The sequence below is a fragment of the Crinia signifera genome, chromosome 8 (genome assembly GCF_055691185.1).
Source record: "Crinia signifera chromosome 8, ASM5569118v1, whole genome shotgun sequence".
Taxonomy (NCBI): domain Eukaryota; kingdom Metazoa; phylum Chordata; class Amphibia; order Anura; family Myobatrachidae; genus Crinia; species Crinia signifera.
This window is the reverse complement of record NC_139224.1, coordinates 37,675,963-37,694,633: the sequence shown is the minus strand read 5'-3', so window position 1 is coordinate 37,694,633 and position 18,671 is coordinate 37,675,963. Positions and strand designations below refer to the sequence as shown.

Below are 18,671 nucleotides of genomic sequence, written 5' to 3'. Positions count from 1 at the left end.
AGACCTGGAAAACGTGCACTGCCGGGGGTCCCTGAGGAGCTTTCAGCGCCTGTCGCTTAGCGCCATGTCAGCACGGAAGGAGGGGCAGGGCGCTTTCGAAGCTTGAAATCCAGGCAGGGTGCTGCGCCCTGCAAAAGAAGCTTAGCGGGAACACTGTTGACCTTCCCAATGTTGACCTGATGTTTGTGTTAATCTAAAGCCATGTCAACATTTTGAGGGTGTTGACCCAATGCATGTTTACCTTTTTGTATGTCGACCCAATGATCCACACTCAGCGATTTAGGCTTCATTTCTAATGCTGCCCATACACTTGTGCGATTGCATTCGATGCAATCTCTGTTCGATTTCCCTTGAAGCTCAGCATTCGCTAAATCACATGAAAAAAGCATTTTAGTGCATTCGATCATGCGATTTATCGAATGCACCGTTCGATAAAAAAAGAGGAGGGGCCAGGAAGTGACCAGGACTCTTCAAGAATCTCACGTCGCCGTTTAGAAAAATCGCATTCGCACAAAACAGCATTCGACCGCACATACAATTTGAGAAATATTATGTACAGCACATAAGACCGCGAGACGCGACATTTGAGCGACGTGGCTGCGCATCGCGTCAAATGGTACACATTTTGTGCATACAATCATTCGATTTCTCGGCCAGATGAGGTCAATATCGAAGGATTGCATACAATATCTCACAAGTGTATGGACAGCATAAGCGATCTAGTCAGATCACTTAGTAAATAGGCAAATATCGCTACATGTGTAGGCCCCATAATAAAATCACTTTGATTCTCAAACCCCCCCCCCAAGTCTGCTTGGCTGCCAGCTCTGATAAAGATTGATCTTTAAAGGGAGTGCCTGCATGATAAGGAGCTCACAGGAAGCGCATGTGACATACATCGCACACAAATGCGCCTTTCCTTCACTTTTACAGAATTCTGCAACAGCAAATCTTTTACACCAATATAGACTATATACTTTGTAAAGTCATAGATGCCACATGCAGAGGTTTCTGCCTTGCTAATGGTTTTTTGGGAGAGTTTATTTAGAAATCGTGCCACCCAGTTCCTCTTTAAACTCTGTACTTCCGATCATGCACAGCTGAAACAGTAATTGCCCAATATGGCCTGTGTTCATCCCTGAGCCAGGTCTGTGCTTATCAGTTGCCCCTTTTTTTTAATAATAAACTGGTCAAAGATAATATTCACTAAAACCATGTTTTCCCCAAACTTTTGGATAACCATAGCTCTCTTTAGATGTGGCCAAATTCCTGTTGTAAAGGACAAGGGGATAAGCTGATGCTATTTAAGTAAATGTTTAATGCCGTTTATGCCCCTGCAATAACCTGGTTTGTGGCTCGGTGTAAAAGTGTCCCCCAAAAATAAGCAGTGTCCAGGGTATACAGCTGAGGCTTGAAAACAAGAAGGACCCAGGTAATGTGGCTTCATTAACAGGTGACCTGGGCCAGATCCGGGATCGCGACAATCGCCATGGGAATTGCGTGTGGCAACATCTGTATGACAATATAAAAAAGGGGCGGACTAGATGGACCAAATGGTTCTTATCTGCCGTCAAATTCTATGTAATAGGAACAGTGCTGTTACAGGGATAGGCTCGGCCCCAGCCATACCCAAGATCAACCCTCCTGGCAGATGACATCACAAAAGGGGGATGACCAATGGTGTCGGTAAGTGCAACCAAAGCATTTTCAGGGCACTTTGGGGTTTATTTATCAAGGTCCTCAAGGAGCACTAATGGCGCATTTGTTAAGTAGGTACTTGTGTACTAGCACGGCGCCCATGATATTTGGTCGCACACCATTTAATCGCATCACATGCCATACACCCGATGCGATTTAAAATTGTATAAGCCCCCTATACAATGTTTAATTGTATAAGCACCCTAATGGGGGCTTACAATGTTAAATGCACCCCCAGTATGAACGTGAACCCGAAGCGTGGCGAGCGGCGACGGTACGCGTCCTCCGACCTTTTCATACCCCCACTATCCACGTCGGCGTGAAGTTGATTTTATATAGTGTGGCAAGCCACCGAGCCCCAAGCGTGGCGAGCGCACGCGTATTACTTTACATTTATTCCGCGTCCCCTCGCTGTGCTCGCCACGCTTCGGGCTCGGTGGCTCGCTGCACTCGCCACACTATATTACTGTATATCCTTGGCTCATCACAGATAGTACCTCAGTCAATATGATTGAACTAATACCACTTTTACACCAAAATCCCGGATCAGACCTGGTTTTTGGAACACTGTTCCAATCCGTGTCGGATCCGGGATGTGCACCATTTACACTGCGGTGCCGACCCCGAATATTCTCAGGCGGGCATCATTTACACCACACACGGATGGGGGTGACGGTTGGAGATGACATCGTCTCCAAGCGACAGCACCATCAATTGCTACACTGGGGGAAAGTCCAGCAACAAGGTAAGCTGCTGGGCTGCCCCCAGCCTCCGAGCACTGCTAGCCCCCACTGTCTGTGAGGTGAATGGATGTCGCACACAGGCATCCATTTACCTTCCCTGGCTCTGCCCCTGTCTGCACAGTACAGCAAACCGCATCGGAGACTGGGTGCGCCCAACCTCTATACTGACCGCAGGACCTGGGTAGGATTCACAGGGAAATTGACCCCATCGCTGACCATTCCGCCTGATGCTGGTTTTGGCTTCGCCCACAGCAGGCTGGTGACCATTCCGCCTGATGCTGGTTTTGGCTTCGCCCACAGCAGGCTGGTGAAGCCCTAACTAAACAGCAGGGACAGCGCTGTTCGCTCTGGGTAGCAAGATCCTGCACATGTCGAGCCGGCCGGGGGACAGGAGACAGATGCGCTATCTCCAGGAGGGGACATCGCCGGAGGGGGGCGTTGGCGCCCCCCCCCCCCCCCTCCCCTGCTTCGGCAGACAAGATGTAAGTACATCTTGTCGATGTCCCTTCCTGCTTCGCCTCGCTAATGAGGCGAAGCAGGAAGTATTATAGCGGCGCACTGGTACACACTGCTCTGCGGATGCTGCAGTCTTGTACTGTACATGACCACAGTGACCGCAATTTAATCCTGTAGATGGGCAACAGTTGCAAAGGTTTTTTCAGGGGAAGCAGAAAAGCTTGCTGGGCAGATGCAAATAATTGCAGTATGGAGAACATGAGGGTCTTTACTGCCCTTCTGTTCTCATTCCTAGAGACTGGAGGTGCTGCTCTGCTGGAGTGTTAAGAACACAGGGAGATCGAAGTATCAAGCTGGATGTCGTTCATATGTTCCTCTGGCACCCACATTTTAGCTTTCTGCAAAGTTTTTACAGGTACAGCCCCTCAGCGTGAAAGTCAAGAGCCTGCAAGCCAGTACATACGCACAGAACCCTCCTTTGTGTTATTGCTAGGCCTCTTGCTGCTGTTTTTAGCTATCCCGCCCTGTCTCTAGAGATCCTGAAAGTCGACTGCTTCAAAGGTTAAACTTCTCGCTGCTGAGCACAGTCTAAAAGTTTTTGTTCTGTCTCTTCATTATTCGGGTCTTGGTGATCAACTGTATGTGTATGCAAAACAATCTTGTGTTTCTCTCTGCTTTTATTGGTATAATAAGGCTATATATAGGGTTTCTGTATAGTCGCTGCTGCTTTGATAAATGTATTTAGACAGAACAAGGGTTGCATTGAAACAATTTTCAGAGTTGAATGGGTCTCTGCCTTGTTTTTTTTTGGGATGAAACTGTTGTATGGACATTATAGTTTCTGAACTATTATCCCTCTTCTCCCTCCCCAATCTCTCTAATTGCTGGCTTTCTATAGATCTGACCTTGGGTAGATAATTGTTGGTTGGTCCTTGTAGGCCAGACGCACACCTGGGCCAGGTTATGCTTACTTCCGGGGGGAATTGTGTTGGGATAGTGTGGCTGTCTGTATGTGGGACAGAAAACTGCTTTTAGAAGCGTAAACTGTGCTTCTGTTTTCTTGTTACTTTGGATCCAATGAATTTTTCTTTCCCGTTATTTGTTTTGGCTTTGCTACTGCTAAATGTCTTTACTAGCCCTTATTCTTGGAATAATGGATGAAATATTGTATAAAGTTCCCGCTGTAGAACGGTTGGCGTTCTCCGCCCTGTGTTTGCTGTTCAACCTTCTATGTAAATGAATAAAGGAGAATGAGCATCTGGTAACGGATTGTTGCTGAACTTTTACTAATGGTGTCATGCTAAGATAGAGGCGTAACTCTGGGAGACAATGGAGTCATCTGCTGCTGGGCTCCTGCTCCTAAGGGGGCACCTCTCCTCCTCACCGGCAAGTTTGAATCAGTTATTTGAAAGCCATCATATAGCGTCTGTAGCTGACTCCCCCTCCTAGCAGGACCAAAAATTATGTTTAGAATAAAGTGTGAGACGTGTCAGACCCCGTATTAGAACCCATGACCTTTTCTACTAGAAGCAAATACCACATAAATATTTGATATAAAGCATACATATTGGTGTGTAGAGGAGTGGGGGGGGGGGGGGGGGGGGCGCAAGTGGGACAAACTTGTGTCACTGCGCTAAGGAACCCATTATTTGTAGTGCTTGTAGGCTCCTACTCCTTTATCCAATCCAGTTGTTTGTTTTTATTACTATTAAAAAATAAAGAAATGACTTCAGTATTGATTCCGTACGCATGTTTTGTAAATCGACCGACTTCCTTCTAGCATAAGACAGTGACCGCTAAGGACTTTCTGTTGGCTTTGTGGCTCATCTGACAGCTTTTGTTTTCCAAATACCAGTGTTTCATAGGAAAGATTCCACGGGTAACCTAACTTAAGACTCATCATTTCAACTATTCTAAAGTAACCATTTGTGTTTTTAGACTCCTTAACCCCCCCACCCCCTTTTCAAAGTAATGAGCTCAGTGATTTAAAATAGACTCCAAATACTACAACTGATGTTGCATAACTCTAGCTATGACTGCAGATTCCAGCCCCCTCCTCCCATGGATATGTGTTACGTATACGATTCCACAAGCAATGGCTAATGTTAGTTTATGAAATGCGACTGTCTGTCTGCAGACTGTGAGCTGACATTCTTTGCGTGATCACGATGAGGGTACAGTGGCTGGCTACTCCGGACCAAAGTTGAGTAACTCTCTTTGTAAAGGGTCAATTTTTACCGTGAAGGCAAAGCTTTGCAGCAATATCCCTTTTTTTTTTTAAATTGGTTTATATGAACACTACAAATAATAGATCATTGATCGTGAAGTTGTTTCAATCCAAGGACCGGGATGTGATTAGCCTCCTGGCTGTTGGGATGCCGACAGCCAAAGTACCGACGGGGGAATCCTGACTCCCTGCCAGAAGACCACGGCCGGAATCCAAACTACCAGTATCTCGATCATAAGTGTGCTGGGGCAGGTTAGGTTTAGGGTACATGTGTGTTGATGGGGGTTTAGGGTTAGTCTACAGGTAGGGAGGTCAGGGCGCAGATGTGTGGGGGGCGGTGCAGGGTGCGCAAAAAAAAGCCCATATGCTTCTATAGGCGTAACCCCCTGCAGCGAAGCCCCGGAAGTGGAGCTTTAATTCATATATAAATGCGGTAAAACGCAAGGAGACACTTAATCATCCTCATCGCTTCAATTACCGTTTTTGTTTTTTTTCGGTATGTTTTTTTGTTTTTGAAATCTTACAGGTGGTTGTTGCTACAAATAAAGAGATACATGGATGAGAGCTGTGTGCAAAGCCATTTGGGGGTTCATAGTGTTAACCTTTGTTGCAGTCGTGGCACTTACAAATGACATGCATTGGAACTGGACTTGTGGTACCCTGTAGTCATTCCTGTGCACAGCTGGCCAGGATCCCCAGGGCTTACTGCATGCTGTAACAAGCCAGCTCACTGGCCTCCCTACACTGTCACTCAAATTCAGTACGATCTTTGTTGCTGACATGGGTAACTGACCATATTTACATTACCAGAGTGACAACATGCTTCAGACCAGGCTTTGTGCACATAAGATCGTGGATTCGGTGTACTAAACTGTACAATGATCTTAGAATGTCTTACTTCAAGCTACCAGGGGCATCACCTTCAGGGGCAGTGGAGTCGCCTGCCACTGGGCTGCAAGCACTAAATGGGCACCTGCTTGCACATCAGCACCTGTGTGTTGCACTGCGAGATCCAAGCGTGACCGCTGCTCTTCCCATGGAATCCCTGCGGAATCACCATTGCTGCTACAGAGTTATATCCCAGGAGCCCTGCTAACACCTGCAATAGGGGACAGGACGGCTCCCACCTGGTACCACTAAGCCTGTGCTGTAGCAAGCAACTGCTGTGAACGGTGAGATCGGAGCCACCTGTGAACACTGATGCTGCGTGCTGTAGGCAGCTGACTGATTGTGACCCTGACCCACTTGCCATTGTCTGGATCCTTGCCCCATTTCACTCCCTGAAGACTGGCAGTGAGATCGATCTATGTAGTTCTGTAAAGTCATGTGCAAATTCAGAGCTTTAGAGGGCTGGCCTGAATTGTTTTTTTTTTTTCCTGCGGCTGCCAATAAGGGGGGCAGGGTGGAGTTGAATTGGATTTCTCTGCGGTTGCCACAGTGGGTGAGGGGACAACTGCACCTTTAAGGTTACAGCTTCCCAGCAGTTGTTTAGATGGCAGAGGGGGGGGGGGGGGGGGGGGCATTTGAATTGCTGTACAGGGCTCCCAAGTATCAAAACCTGGTGCATTTGGGCGCAACACATGCGAGTACTGAGTGCCTGCACCACTTCTGACTAAAAAATTTAATAACTCAATCAGAAAAAAAATCCCACCCTAAAAATGTGTAAGAAATGATTGTTTAAATAAGTGAGGTGTGCAATAAATGCACACTATAGATTATTAAACACTACTGAATGTTAATTTTGTATGCATACACAGCCACACACGGAATATAGGCATGGTGTGTATCAATTTAACATAAGCAGCTTGTGGTGCGACTGGAAGGGCTGTTTAACGCGCAAGGAGGCTAGATGTAAGGACACATCTGCATGTTAGTAGATCTTCAATATAAGGAGACTTTTGCTTTCTCTTTTTTTTTTTGATATTTGAATTAAATCCAATAACGTCCCCTGACACGAATGACACTTATGTTTTATAATTGATTGGAACAAGCACATCAACTCTGCGTATGTCTCGTGGTACTAAGAAGAACATCGTTAGTGTAAATTGTCATTCTTAGTGACTTTATTTCTCCAGAAGACATAAGTTTCAGTGATGTCACATGCTTCTGGTTTTTCCCGTTGCACAAAGGAACTGCATCTGTAAACAGTTTGTTGGCACTGGGGTAACAGCTGCAAGTGAGTGCACAGGCATCACCGTACAGTATAAACAGTTCATCTCCACATGTCTCCAAGGACTGGCTGGCAAATATCCACAGGCAGCCTACCTGCGGTCAGTGGTAAGGACATAAGCTAGTCATTGATTAGGTCTATAGTCCTTTTTCTGACAATCTGTGCTTCTGCTGAGCGTTTTGATAATCATCCTAGTGTATAGCCATATTTATTCAGTCTTTTAATTATTTTGTAATACTGTACTTTCTGACATTGTGTTTTGTGGACTGTCCTGTCCATTGGGTGGTTTATGGGATTAATTGTTTTCCCACCTTCTGGAAAATACATTGGGGGGGGGGGGGGATTAAAATGTTTTATCGCACCCAATCTCGCGTCTAAAGTGACTGTGGATCACCGGGTAATATTCAAATGGTGACTTTTATCATGCATTTGACACCAATTAAGGTCTGGTTTATGGGCGCAAAGTGCCTAAACCTGACCAAACTAATGGACATGATGAGAAAAGTCGTTTGGGCACCCAAAGGGTTGACTTTCTCGTCTTTTAGCTCCCTATCCTTGGGGGTAGCGAGCTGAAAAGATGTATGCGTGCCCGTCTTCAGAAACATTTGTGTACCTGTGGCGAGCGCGCATGGGTGCCGGGACGGGCACCGAACAACTGAATTCCCCCAATAGAGTGTTGGACGACTAGTCTTTTACCAATGATATTTAGAAATTAAATAACTATACTTTTATTAAAGGAAGTTCAGTTTCGTGGGTGTAATCCTTTAACACTATGGGGGGTATTCAATCTGGGATTCTCGACTGTTGGAACGTCCTGACATTTGGAATCCCAGACAGTTTGCGTTCTGCTCACAGGAACTCAACAATGTGTAACGGTGTGTCGGTTTCGCTGTATACTCTGATAAAACACCCATCTATTTAATTGAATGGTGCTGAACACTAAAAACCAAACATTCAAAAATATATTGGTTGGGATTACAACAAGAGGACCACCTCATTTTAATTTCTGGGAAGTAATTAAATTGTGTTTTGGGCATCTTTTTTAACATAATGGGTGCCCAGTTGAGCTATTTGGTTGTTTATGCCGATGGGTAGCAGCATGATTGGTTTACTCTTCAAAACCTGTTCGATTTGGGTATGACACTTGCGATGGATTCCCAATTACTCGCACACACTGGCACAAACCTATCGCCCCATTACTTCAGATGAGGTACAGAAAAAACAATTGGATTTCCGAACCACTACTCTGGAACTGGTGATTGGGATAGAAGCTTTTGGTGGTTTTACTTAGAGAGAAATGGGTGGACAAAGCTTTAAATGTCACTGCATTTAAAAAAAAAAAAAAGAAAAATCGAAGATTTTGTCTATACTTAAACTACTGCTTTCTTAAGCTGTGTACACCTTGAAATATCTATCATCCAATGTAACGTCCAAGGGTGTATCAGAACAACCATCTTCTAGCTGTTCAAACACCTCACCCCATCGGATTTGCTGCACATCTGATAGGGTGATGGCAAGCCACGCCCCAATGTTTGCTGTCACTGTGGGGGGCAGACCCAGCGCTCTGAGCTCCTGGATTGCCCCTGTCTCTCTGATGCCTATGAATAGCAGCTGTATGAGAGGTACTGTATGGTTATGGGATTTGGTGTAACTGCAACAACCGTCACATTGTTACATCTTCTACTGTGTACCCAGCTTATTATCTGTGTACTGACCTGCACTTTAATACCTTGCAGTTGGTATTCTGTCATTGTATATCAATTTACACTTTATTTATGAGACTCTTAACAAAATGGCAGCTAAGTGTGTGTGTTGTCTGACTTGATGCTAAACAGTGGACCAATTTTAGTAGTTGGGAATGACATCCCAGCATACAGGAATACCCTGTTTTGAGACTTCTCAATTTGTATTTATAATGTTATAAGGGTGAAGATTGATAATTTTCTTTTAAACCAATAGTACATACTGTAGTTTGCTAGATGTAGTCCTGTTTGGTTGTCTTGCTCTTCTTGAGCGAGCAGGAGAAAACCTGCTTATGTAGACTTTCCTTCTAACCTGTTTACTTTGGACAGACAGACACTGGCTGAGCCTATTTATAATACTGTCCTTTTGACCTGTCCCTGGAGACCCACGGTGAGGGATGACTGTGCCAAAATAAATATTTATAGGTCCTCTGGCTGTGCCTTTTGTTACATGGTAAACACGTGGAATATCTCCTGAACTGGCTCCACTGTTATTGGAGCCATTTTGTTGGAAAAGTACTAGTTTTAATCGTTTCAAAGCAGAGCAACTGTAGGAGGCTGGCTGGTAGTGGCTGATCGTGGGCTCGTGTATGCTCGTATACGCTCAGCATGGCCTACTGCCTGTAGTCTGACGAAGCTTTGGAAGCATGTGGTCTTGTTCTTACCCTTGCATAGTGCAGTAATATTTCCATGTAAGTGATTGATCCTTTTTAAGATGCTCTGTAGCATGTGCCATTGTAATCTACCCAACTGAAAGCTGCACCCTCCGTTGCCCAAGTTTCCATTGACTTACAAGCTGGAAGTTTCCAGCACAACCATATATCATAGGTTTAGTGCTCCTGAAAGTTTTGGTAAGCTGAGGGGCGCCTTAGAACCATCCACTGAAACCTGTGCAGTCAGTAGGACGTTTAATAAAGGTCTTTAAAAGACCTGTGAAATTCTCGCAACAATTTTATTTTTTACTAGAAATAGGATACCAATAAGGAGCCTAGATCAAACCTATGGGTAGATGCATGAAGCAGTGATAAGGGAGGAGAAGGGAAAAGTGCCTAGTACTTTATCACCGACCAATCAGCTTCTGACTGGTAAGTTACAGGCTTTGTTTAAAAATAAAATGACAGTTAGGAGCTGATTAGACGGTGATAAAGTACCAGGCACTTTATCACTTCTCCTCCCTTAGCACTGTTTTAGGTGTGGATCGTATTGTCGACCTGACTTCGGTCAACAGTCATCAGGTCGACATGGGTTTTGTCACTGTTTTTTGACCCAAATGTCGACACAGTGGACATGGACACAGTTGGAAGTGAACCGCAGCCCCTCGCTTCGCTCACGATGCTTCGGGCACAGTGCCTCGCTGCTTTCGGCACACTATTTTATTCTCCCACCATGCCCTAGTGAATGGTAGGGCATAAAATACCGCCTGTCTGCTCAAAAAACAATGAAAAAACCCCATATCGACCTCGCGACCTGTCGTTGTAATGAATTCGTCGACCTAGACACCTGTCGACCTTGTTGCCTGTCGACGCAACTGTGTCGACCTAATGACTGTCAACCTAAGTCGAGTCGACAATATGACCGTATCCCACTGCTTCATACATCGACTCCTATGTCAGAACACACAAACCGATAATAAAACGCTTACAATATATATTGTTGCTGGCAAGTCCAATATGGTAACTGGTTTAGTAGGTGATGTGTGTCCAAACTTTCATAGAACGGCGGCCCCTTCGATTTAATCTCCAGTGAGTGGGTACCGGAAAAGGAAAGCACAAATACAACTGCTGGTTCATTACCTTTTAAACATAACCAGTTTTATTTTATTGCTGCAGTGTGATTCTATTCATTGTTAAAATTGACTCTTGAAACTGTATATGGGCAGCACAGTGGCATAGTGGTTAGCATTATTTCCCCAGCCCTAAGGTCATGAGTTAATTTATTGACCAAAGCCTTATATGTGTAGAGTTGGTATGTTCAATTGTTGCGTTGGGAGACAGAATATTAGTTCTACTATGTGTGTCCATGTGGTAGAGGAATATAGGGGTCAGTTTACTTAAGCTGGCTATACCCTTGGAGAAGTCACACGCGCGTGGGAGCCGGCAAACAGCGGGGTAGCGCACAATCCTTGGCACCGGCTGCCAGCTCTTCCAGCTGCCTCCACCACGCTGACATGCCATTGAACTGTTGTCCATGGCTGTCTGATCTTCAAGCTGCCCCACCATGCTGACATGCCGCCGAGCTCTCTGGTGATACAGGAGGGCTGGGTTTGCCTTTCCCACGTGTCTGTGTGTGTGGTGCTTCACCCTAGGACCAGCTCCTTTCCTAGTTATATTACCCACTAGTGGTGGGGACTGATTCAGCTGTAGGCTTAGCCTGCGAATGAGTGCTGCAAGAACAATTTAGTAATATTTCATTTGGCGTTTTGTAGTGCTTAAATGGGTTGCTATGATTAAAATAAATGTGTCACAAGGTGTTATAAATACATTATATGGGTGGCCGGTTTAAAATGAAGATTATTGATAGCATAAATGTGCTGCTAGTTTTGAAGCGGAGGTGTCACAAGATGGTTTTATATAGCATAAATGCATACCTCCCAACTGTCCCGGTTATAGGGGAACAGTGCTGCAAAGTGGAATCTGTCCCCCTCACAGGTGGCAGGTTTCCATATGTGTGTTCCTATTCATATTGTCTGATTAGACACACCACTACCTTAGCCTATATCCGTGATGGCTAACCTTGACACTCCTACTGTTGTTGAACTGCACATCCCAGCATGCCCATCAGTTTTAGCATGGCCAAATAGTAAAACTATAGCAGGGAATGCTGGGATGTGTAGTTCAACAACAGCTGGAGTGTCAAGGTTAACCATCACTGGCCTATATGCATTCTAGAACCTACTCTGATATTTCTCTACATACACCTCTGTATGTGAATCCCTTACAGGAAAAAAAGGTCATTTCTATATAAATCATTACATTCCCTTTTCAGTCTTCTAATCCAATTCCAAAAACCCTGCAGCTGTGTTTTTTTTTTTTTTTATAAATATCATCCCTGCAATTGAATCTGCCGTGAGACCGTGACCAAAAACAAGACTTTCGTCACTTTCTGTGGACTTGTCCAAAGATCTTTACAAACCAGACCGCCTCGTTGGGATTATCTATTATTGCTCTTGATTAAAAATTGCTTACAAACTGACATTTCCGGTTATTCAAGCAGCTAAAAGCATCTGGTTACACTGGAAGCAATCCTCACCACCTCCCTGAAGAGTGCAGTTAAAAATAGAATATGGGTTATAATAAAGGAATGAATAGCCCATTATCATACTCATGGCAAATGTGACCAATCCTTGTAATGTTGGGATCCTTGCTCTTAGCAGTATAAGATACATTTTAGTTGTGTCCCATTTATAAATTGTCTTTGATTCCAAATTGCGGTACTCTTTACTTAGAAGGGCGCCCATCTCGGGCATCTCGGGGATTGAATGCACTAAAAAATCGGGTGCGATCAACCGACGAGATGCCCGAGATTTCCCATAGGGAACAATGTTAAATGTCTCAATTGACCCGATTTTCCTGTTCAATGCCTCAATTGACCCAATTTTTCCATAGGAAACAATGTTAAATGGGCCACAGAGGCCAAATAGGCACCCTGAAGTGAATAATGGCCACCCGAATTGTTAACGCCACCCCACGATCAACGTCAACCCGAAGCGTGGCGAGCGCAGCGAGCCCGCGAGGGGCGGCGGTACGCGTCCTACGACCTTTTCATACCCCCACTATCCACGTCGGCGTGGAGTTGAGAATAGAAAGTGTGGCGAGCGCAGCGAGCCACCGAGCCCGAAGCGTGGCGAGCGCATGCGGATACCTTCACAGGTATCCGCGTCCCCTCGCGGGCTTCACAGCTGTCCGCGTACCCTCGCGGGGCTCGCTGCGCTCGCCACGCTTCGGGCTCGGTGGCTCGCTGCGCTCGCCACACTTTCTATTCTCAACTCCACGCCGACGTGGATAGTGGGGGTATGAAAAGGTCGTAGGACGCGTACCGCCGCCCCTCGCGGGCTCGCTGCGCTCGCCACGCATCGGGGTGACGTTGATCGTGGGGTGGCGTTAACAATTCGGGTGGCCATTATACACTTCAGGGTGCCTATTTGGCCTCTGTGGCCCATTTAACATTGTTTCCTATGGAAAAATCGGGTCAATTGAGGCATTGAACAGGAAAATTGGGTCAATTGAGACATTTAACATTGTTCCCTATGGGAAATCTCGGGCATCTCGTCGGTTGATCGCACCCGATTTTTTAGTGCATTCAATCCCCGAGATGCCCGAGATTTTTTACTAACGATCCCCACGATCAAAATCGTGGGCGCCCTTCTAAGTAAAGAGTACCCAAATTGCTTATTTGGATGGTTTTCCGTGATTATACGGTATTATGTCATGTTACTAGAATTGTTGAACAAATCACATCCCACAAGCCCAAACCCCTCTCCAGGCACCTCTTTGTGTGCCTAACTAAAGCTGGGCAGACACCTGAACAATGGTGTGACAGTGATGTAACCATATGTCTTATCACCTTACGTTCTATGTATAGCATTACAAGATAAATGTAACGAGTCCTCATCATCTACGCCAGGGGTGGGGAACCTCAGGCCCCCACTGTCAATGCCACCCCCACTATCAACGCCACCCCCACTATCAACGCCAACTCGAAGCGTGGCGAGCGCAGCGGTACGCGTCCTCTGACCTTTTCATACCCCCACTATCCACATCGGCATGGAGTTGACTTTAGATAGTGTGGCGAGTGCAGGGCTCGCCACGCCATGCTTCTGGCTCAGTGCGCTCGCCACACTATCTACAATCAACTCCACGCCGACGTGGATAGTGGGGGTATGAAAAGGTCAGAGGACGCGTACCGCCGCCCCTCGCGGGCTCGCTGCGCACACCATGCTTCAGGTTGGCGTTGATAGTGGGGGTGGCGTTGACAATGGGGGTGTATTTAACATTGTAAGCACCCATCAGGATGCTCTGCGATATTTCATTGTACAAGCACTCCTGTTAATTTAACAGGAAGATCGCATCGCACACCACTAAATACGTTATGTGATGGGCGCCGTGCTAGGAAACTAGTACCTATTTGTGTGATATTTTTATAATATTTGTTCTGGAGTTTATATATTATACCTGGTGAAACATTGGTTAGTTAGAAATGCAGTTGCTGTAGGTTTAAATATTGGCACAAATTTCAGGCTACACATTAATTATCTGATATGTGAAACCAAGTAAGTTATGACGCCAGTATATAAGAAAATGTGAGAGGATCTGTTGTAGTTCAAGTTGTAGTCTCTCCTAAAGTAATAGCTGCAGTAGTTCAAGTTGTAGTCTCTCCAGCAGTAATAGCTGCTGTTCTTTCTTTATAATTAAACAAATGCAGAGTTTGTCTTTCTCATTGGCACAGTTTAGCCATAAGGCATGAAAGTGAGCAGATCTATTGTCATCATCACGTTGTACATAAATTCCCTGGACTGTAGTCTACCTTCATTTTGTTTCGCTCTGCCTTGTCCTGTGTATATGTGTATTTATATTATATTCCCTCGTTATAGTTTATATAGTTGAATAACTATTTTTTCCTTGCAGGCCATAATGGAGCATATTCAAGGAGCATGGGTGAGGATCAGTAATGGATTTGGTTTAAAGGACTCTGTATTTGATGGATCTAGCTGCATGTCCCCTACCATTGTGCAACAGTTTGGCTATCCGCGACGAGCATCTGATGATGGAAAGCTTACAGACACCTCAAAAGCGAGTAGCACAATCCGGGTCTACTTGCCCAACAAACAAAGAACTGTAGTAAGTTTATTTTATTTTTTTCAATTACCGGTATGTGCAGGTTTTTCATTTATTCTTCATTTGCTTCCAGCATTTTAGAGTTCACATGGTGAAAAGTCCAAAGGTTTTAACAGATGCGCGTATTGTGGCTGCATTAGGGCCAAGTGTTTGTGCCAGTTTACATTCTGCCTTTTAATATAGATTTACCAGGCACTTGAACATCAGTCCCGATCCCTGGGCAGTATAAAATTAGGTTATCTCTGGACCAGGGCAAAGATACACGTACTATATTGTTTTTTTCCTAGATCCATTAGTTTTATCTCCGGATAACAAAGAAGATTAAAAATCAAAACAAAAGCAAACCCCCAAAGAAAACAGGAAGCAGAAAATTGTGTCTGCTGTCCTGAATTGCATTTTAGGCAAAAGGAGCAGGTGACATGACCAATGTTATGTCAACAGTCACTTCTACAGATCATGTTTATTTTTAAAAATCTCCTGTTTTCTGTGTTCTTGGCTCATATAACGTGATCTCAGTCCCTTCGGGACAAGGGTCTTTTCACCTTTCTATTTACCAAATACACATCTTCAAAGCAAAGTGTACAGGGTTCCTATAAAGGCATCTCAGTGGCCAAACCTGTTGTCAAGATCTACCGTTCATGCTTTTCAGGCAACCTGTGGATCTATGGTAGGAATGAATGCACCATGCTTGGAAATGTGACCGTTAGTATTGACTACAGCTATGCACTGGCTAGGTGGTTTGGAAAAACGTGGACCGTTGGTGGATTTCGAAGACCGGTTTGGCCTCCACTAGAGCATGTCCCTATCGACACTGACAATTAGGGTGGCCAATACTGGGATCGCAGGACTTGAATCCTGGGATTGGAGCTTCCAATACTGGAATTTGGAGATTAGTCAGCACATTAACATTTAATGCCGGGCAGGGCTTAGCACATGCAGTAGATGGCTCAAATACCTCCCACCTTCCCCTACCCCCAGCTGTGCAGTGACACCCGAACACAGGATTTAAGAAACCTTTATTCACATTCAGAATTATTTGAGAAACATAGCCAGCTCTGGTTGCTTTCCATTTTCTATGCTTGAGGATTTAAGAAACCGCCCAGGTGTGGCCACCCTAATCTCCAATACATTCCAAATGCATCAGAGCAATGTCCATGATGCATTGCATTACATTCATTCACATGCATTGCATTCAGTTTGTTTACACTTACAGGAAGTGGAGGAACACGGAATGATTTTTTTCCTGTAAGTGTAGACTATCTGACGCAATGCATCAGAACAGCTGTTGCGAGTACTGACGAGGACATGCTACAGTGCGTTTGGAATGAATTGGCGATCATATTGATATCTGTTGTGTGTCAACTCATACAAAACACTTAAATTGTCATATAAACTTTGACATATACTACATATCCACTTACATGGATATGTAGTATATGTCTATACATTTATGACAAGTATAGTAACCCTGTATTTCTTCTGAATTGCATTAGAAAGGTAAAAATCTGCATAGTAAAAATTCATCCTTTTTCCCACCCTACAAGTGCACCTACATCATTTTGTTTATAGGCCACCACCATAGCCTTGTGTACAGTAGGCAAATTTACAATGGTAGAAAAAGGTTAAACACAAAGAGGGGAATCGAACAGTGCGCTAATTACGCACATGTATGAAACGGAAGGACAGAATGTATCGGAGCTGCTGTGAGTGGAAATGCTCTAGAGACAAGGAGTGAGTTAGTTAGCCATGGACTTACTGCAAGCTCCCCAATTTAGTGGCCGGTGCTATTTAGTTACCACCTGAGACCAGTCCGAGGGGGCACCTAACAGGGATTTCTGCTCGCACCCTCCACAACTAGTGCTAGTCACCATGTTACTATGGATAGTAACTGCACCACTTTGGTAACAACTCAGGAGCTATGGCCTAATTTATTGACTTACATACCCCAATCAACCTATCCTTGGGCAAGACACACTAAACCTTGAAAAGTGATAACATGGAGAGTAAAAACTGAGAGGAAGGAGCCAATTGAAGGAGCCTATAGCATGACAGTTAGGAGCCGATTGGCTGGTGCTTTTATCACTCTCCATTTTATCACTTTTCACGCTAAGTACATCTGGCCCCTTCTACTTGGCAAGTCCAAAACAGAAAAAAAACAGTTGAAACGTCTGTTGACCTTTTCATGTGACGCGAGTTAAGAGGGTTCCTCCGTTTGTCATGTCACTGTGTTGTTAGGGCTACTTCATTAATAGCAAGCGGATTTGTTAGTGAGGCTTTTTTTTCTATTTGAATTATGTATGGCATGTTTGGAACATGCCATAGAGGAGAAGTTATGGTTCGTTAGAAGAAAGTGTTTCATACCTGTCTACATTTTCAGTTTTGGAGCTGATGCAGGATCGCTAGCCTCTCATTACCCTGCCTACTGCTCTTCATCACATGATTGTACAGTTAGATCATGGTGGTTTATGACCGTTTTTAATGGCATTTGGTACACGTGTCGTGGATGATCCTTCTAAAGGGTGTGAAATAATCGTGATTGCTCTGGCACACCTGCTTGACACACTTGTTACTCCGCATTGTTGTACAGGCCCTGTCTGTACATACTGTAAATTATATACTGTTTTATTGTAGTGTTCTAATGATGCTGAATTTAGGAATTTATCTTCCTCATTAACTCAATTGGTTACATGATGAAGTGACGGCTGGAATGTAACGCGGACACACCTATCAAGTGCTAATCATTATTTATTTACATGCAGTTTTGGATTAACCCTACATTAGTATAGGTCTTCAAGCACTCACATGATGCGACTATGATGATCTATAGGCTGCTCTGTAGATATGTCTCATCGCTAAGCCTCCGGCCGCCTTGGCTGGGACCGCGTACGATACATCGTATGAAAAAGGACTGCATACGGATGCTATTCTCCCAACCACCCGGAAGCTGCCGGGTGGTTCAAGTAAAATTGTAGGCAACTTCTCCCATTCGGATCGCTCTGCGACACCATTGTCCATCCGAGTAAGTCTCAGGTTCCGCAGGCTGCCTGCCGCTGCTCTGTTCCCGAGGCCGTGAAATTTACGAGTGAAGACTGAGACCCCGGCCTTTGTACTCACACAAAGTAAAACTGAGCCTGCAGCTGTCCCTAAAAGACTAGATTTAGAATGGATATGTAATCTACAGTATATTTACTGAATATACACAATAGGGATCCAGTTAAACTGCCACCGGGGGGGGGGGGGGGGGGTGTTGTGTGGGAGGATACAGTCAAAAACAGGTATAACATATGGGGCGGCATTCACTAATAACCCCCGCTGCACATCGCCGGCATTCGCATTGTTAATAATCGCGTATGCACTACCAGGTGCGATTATTAACTCAAATGCGATGGCCGGCGATGTGCAGCCGGTTCCCCCCTCCCTGCCTGCACCCTTAAGGGCTCCGTTTCCTCCTCCCTGCACTTGGAATAGGTGCAGGGAGGCGGAGATCACTGGTCCGGGCAGCACATCAGGAGGCTGCCCGGCACAGGTGAGGGGGGTGCGTCGCGGGGGACGCTAAGGGAAGCCCATAGGCTTCCATGGGGTTACGCCATCTAGAACTGGCGAACCCCCCCCCCCCCCCCCCGCAGCGAAGCCTCGGCGGTGGGGCTTTGCTGCATATGAAAATGCGGTAAAACCCCCGAAAACTGGGTTTTACGGCATTTTCAGTTTGGTGAATCTCACCCACAATCTCTAAACAGATAGGGCCTTGTCAGGATCCAAACCCTGTAAGGCCGTTATTGCTTGTGTAGCTTTAGCTCACCT

The 18,671-nt window shown here is 45.2% G+C and overlaps 1 protein-coding gene across 4 annotated transcripts in view; it reads left to right on the top strand.

Moving 5' to 3' along the window:
- Window positions 1-18,671, top strand: part of RAF1 (Raf-1 proto-oncogene, serine/threonine kinase) — a 75,927-nt gene that overhangs the window by 12,942 nt on the left and 44,314 nt on the right. For all 4 annotated transcript variants that reach the window (XM_083156173.1, XM_083156172.1, XM_083156171.1 and 1 more), the window contains exon 2: window positions 14,661-14,873. In XM_083156173.1, the coding sequence (XP_083012299.1) occupies window positions 14,667-14,873 (207 nt within the window). In that variant the 5' untranslated portion in view covers window positions 14,661-14,666. The remainder of the gene's footprint in view (window positions 1-14,660; window positions 14,874-18,671) is intronic.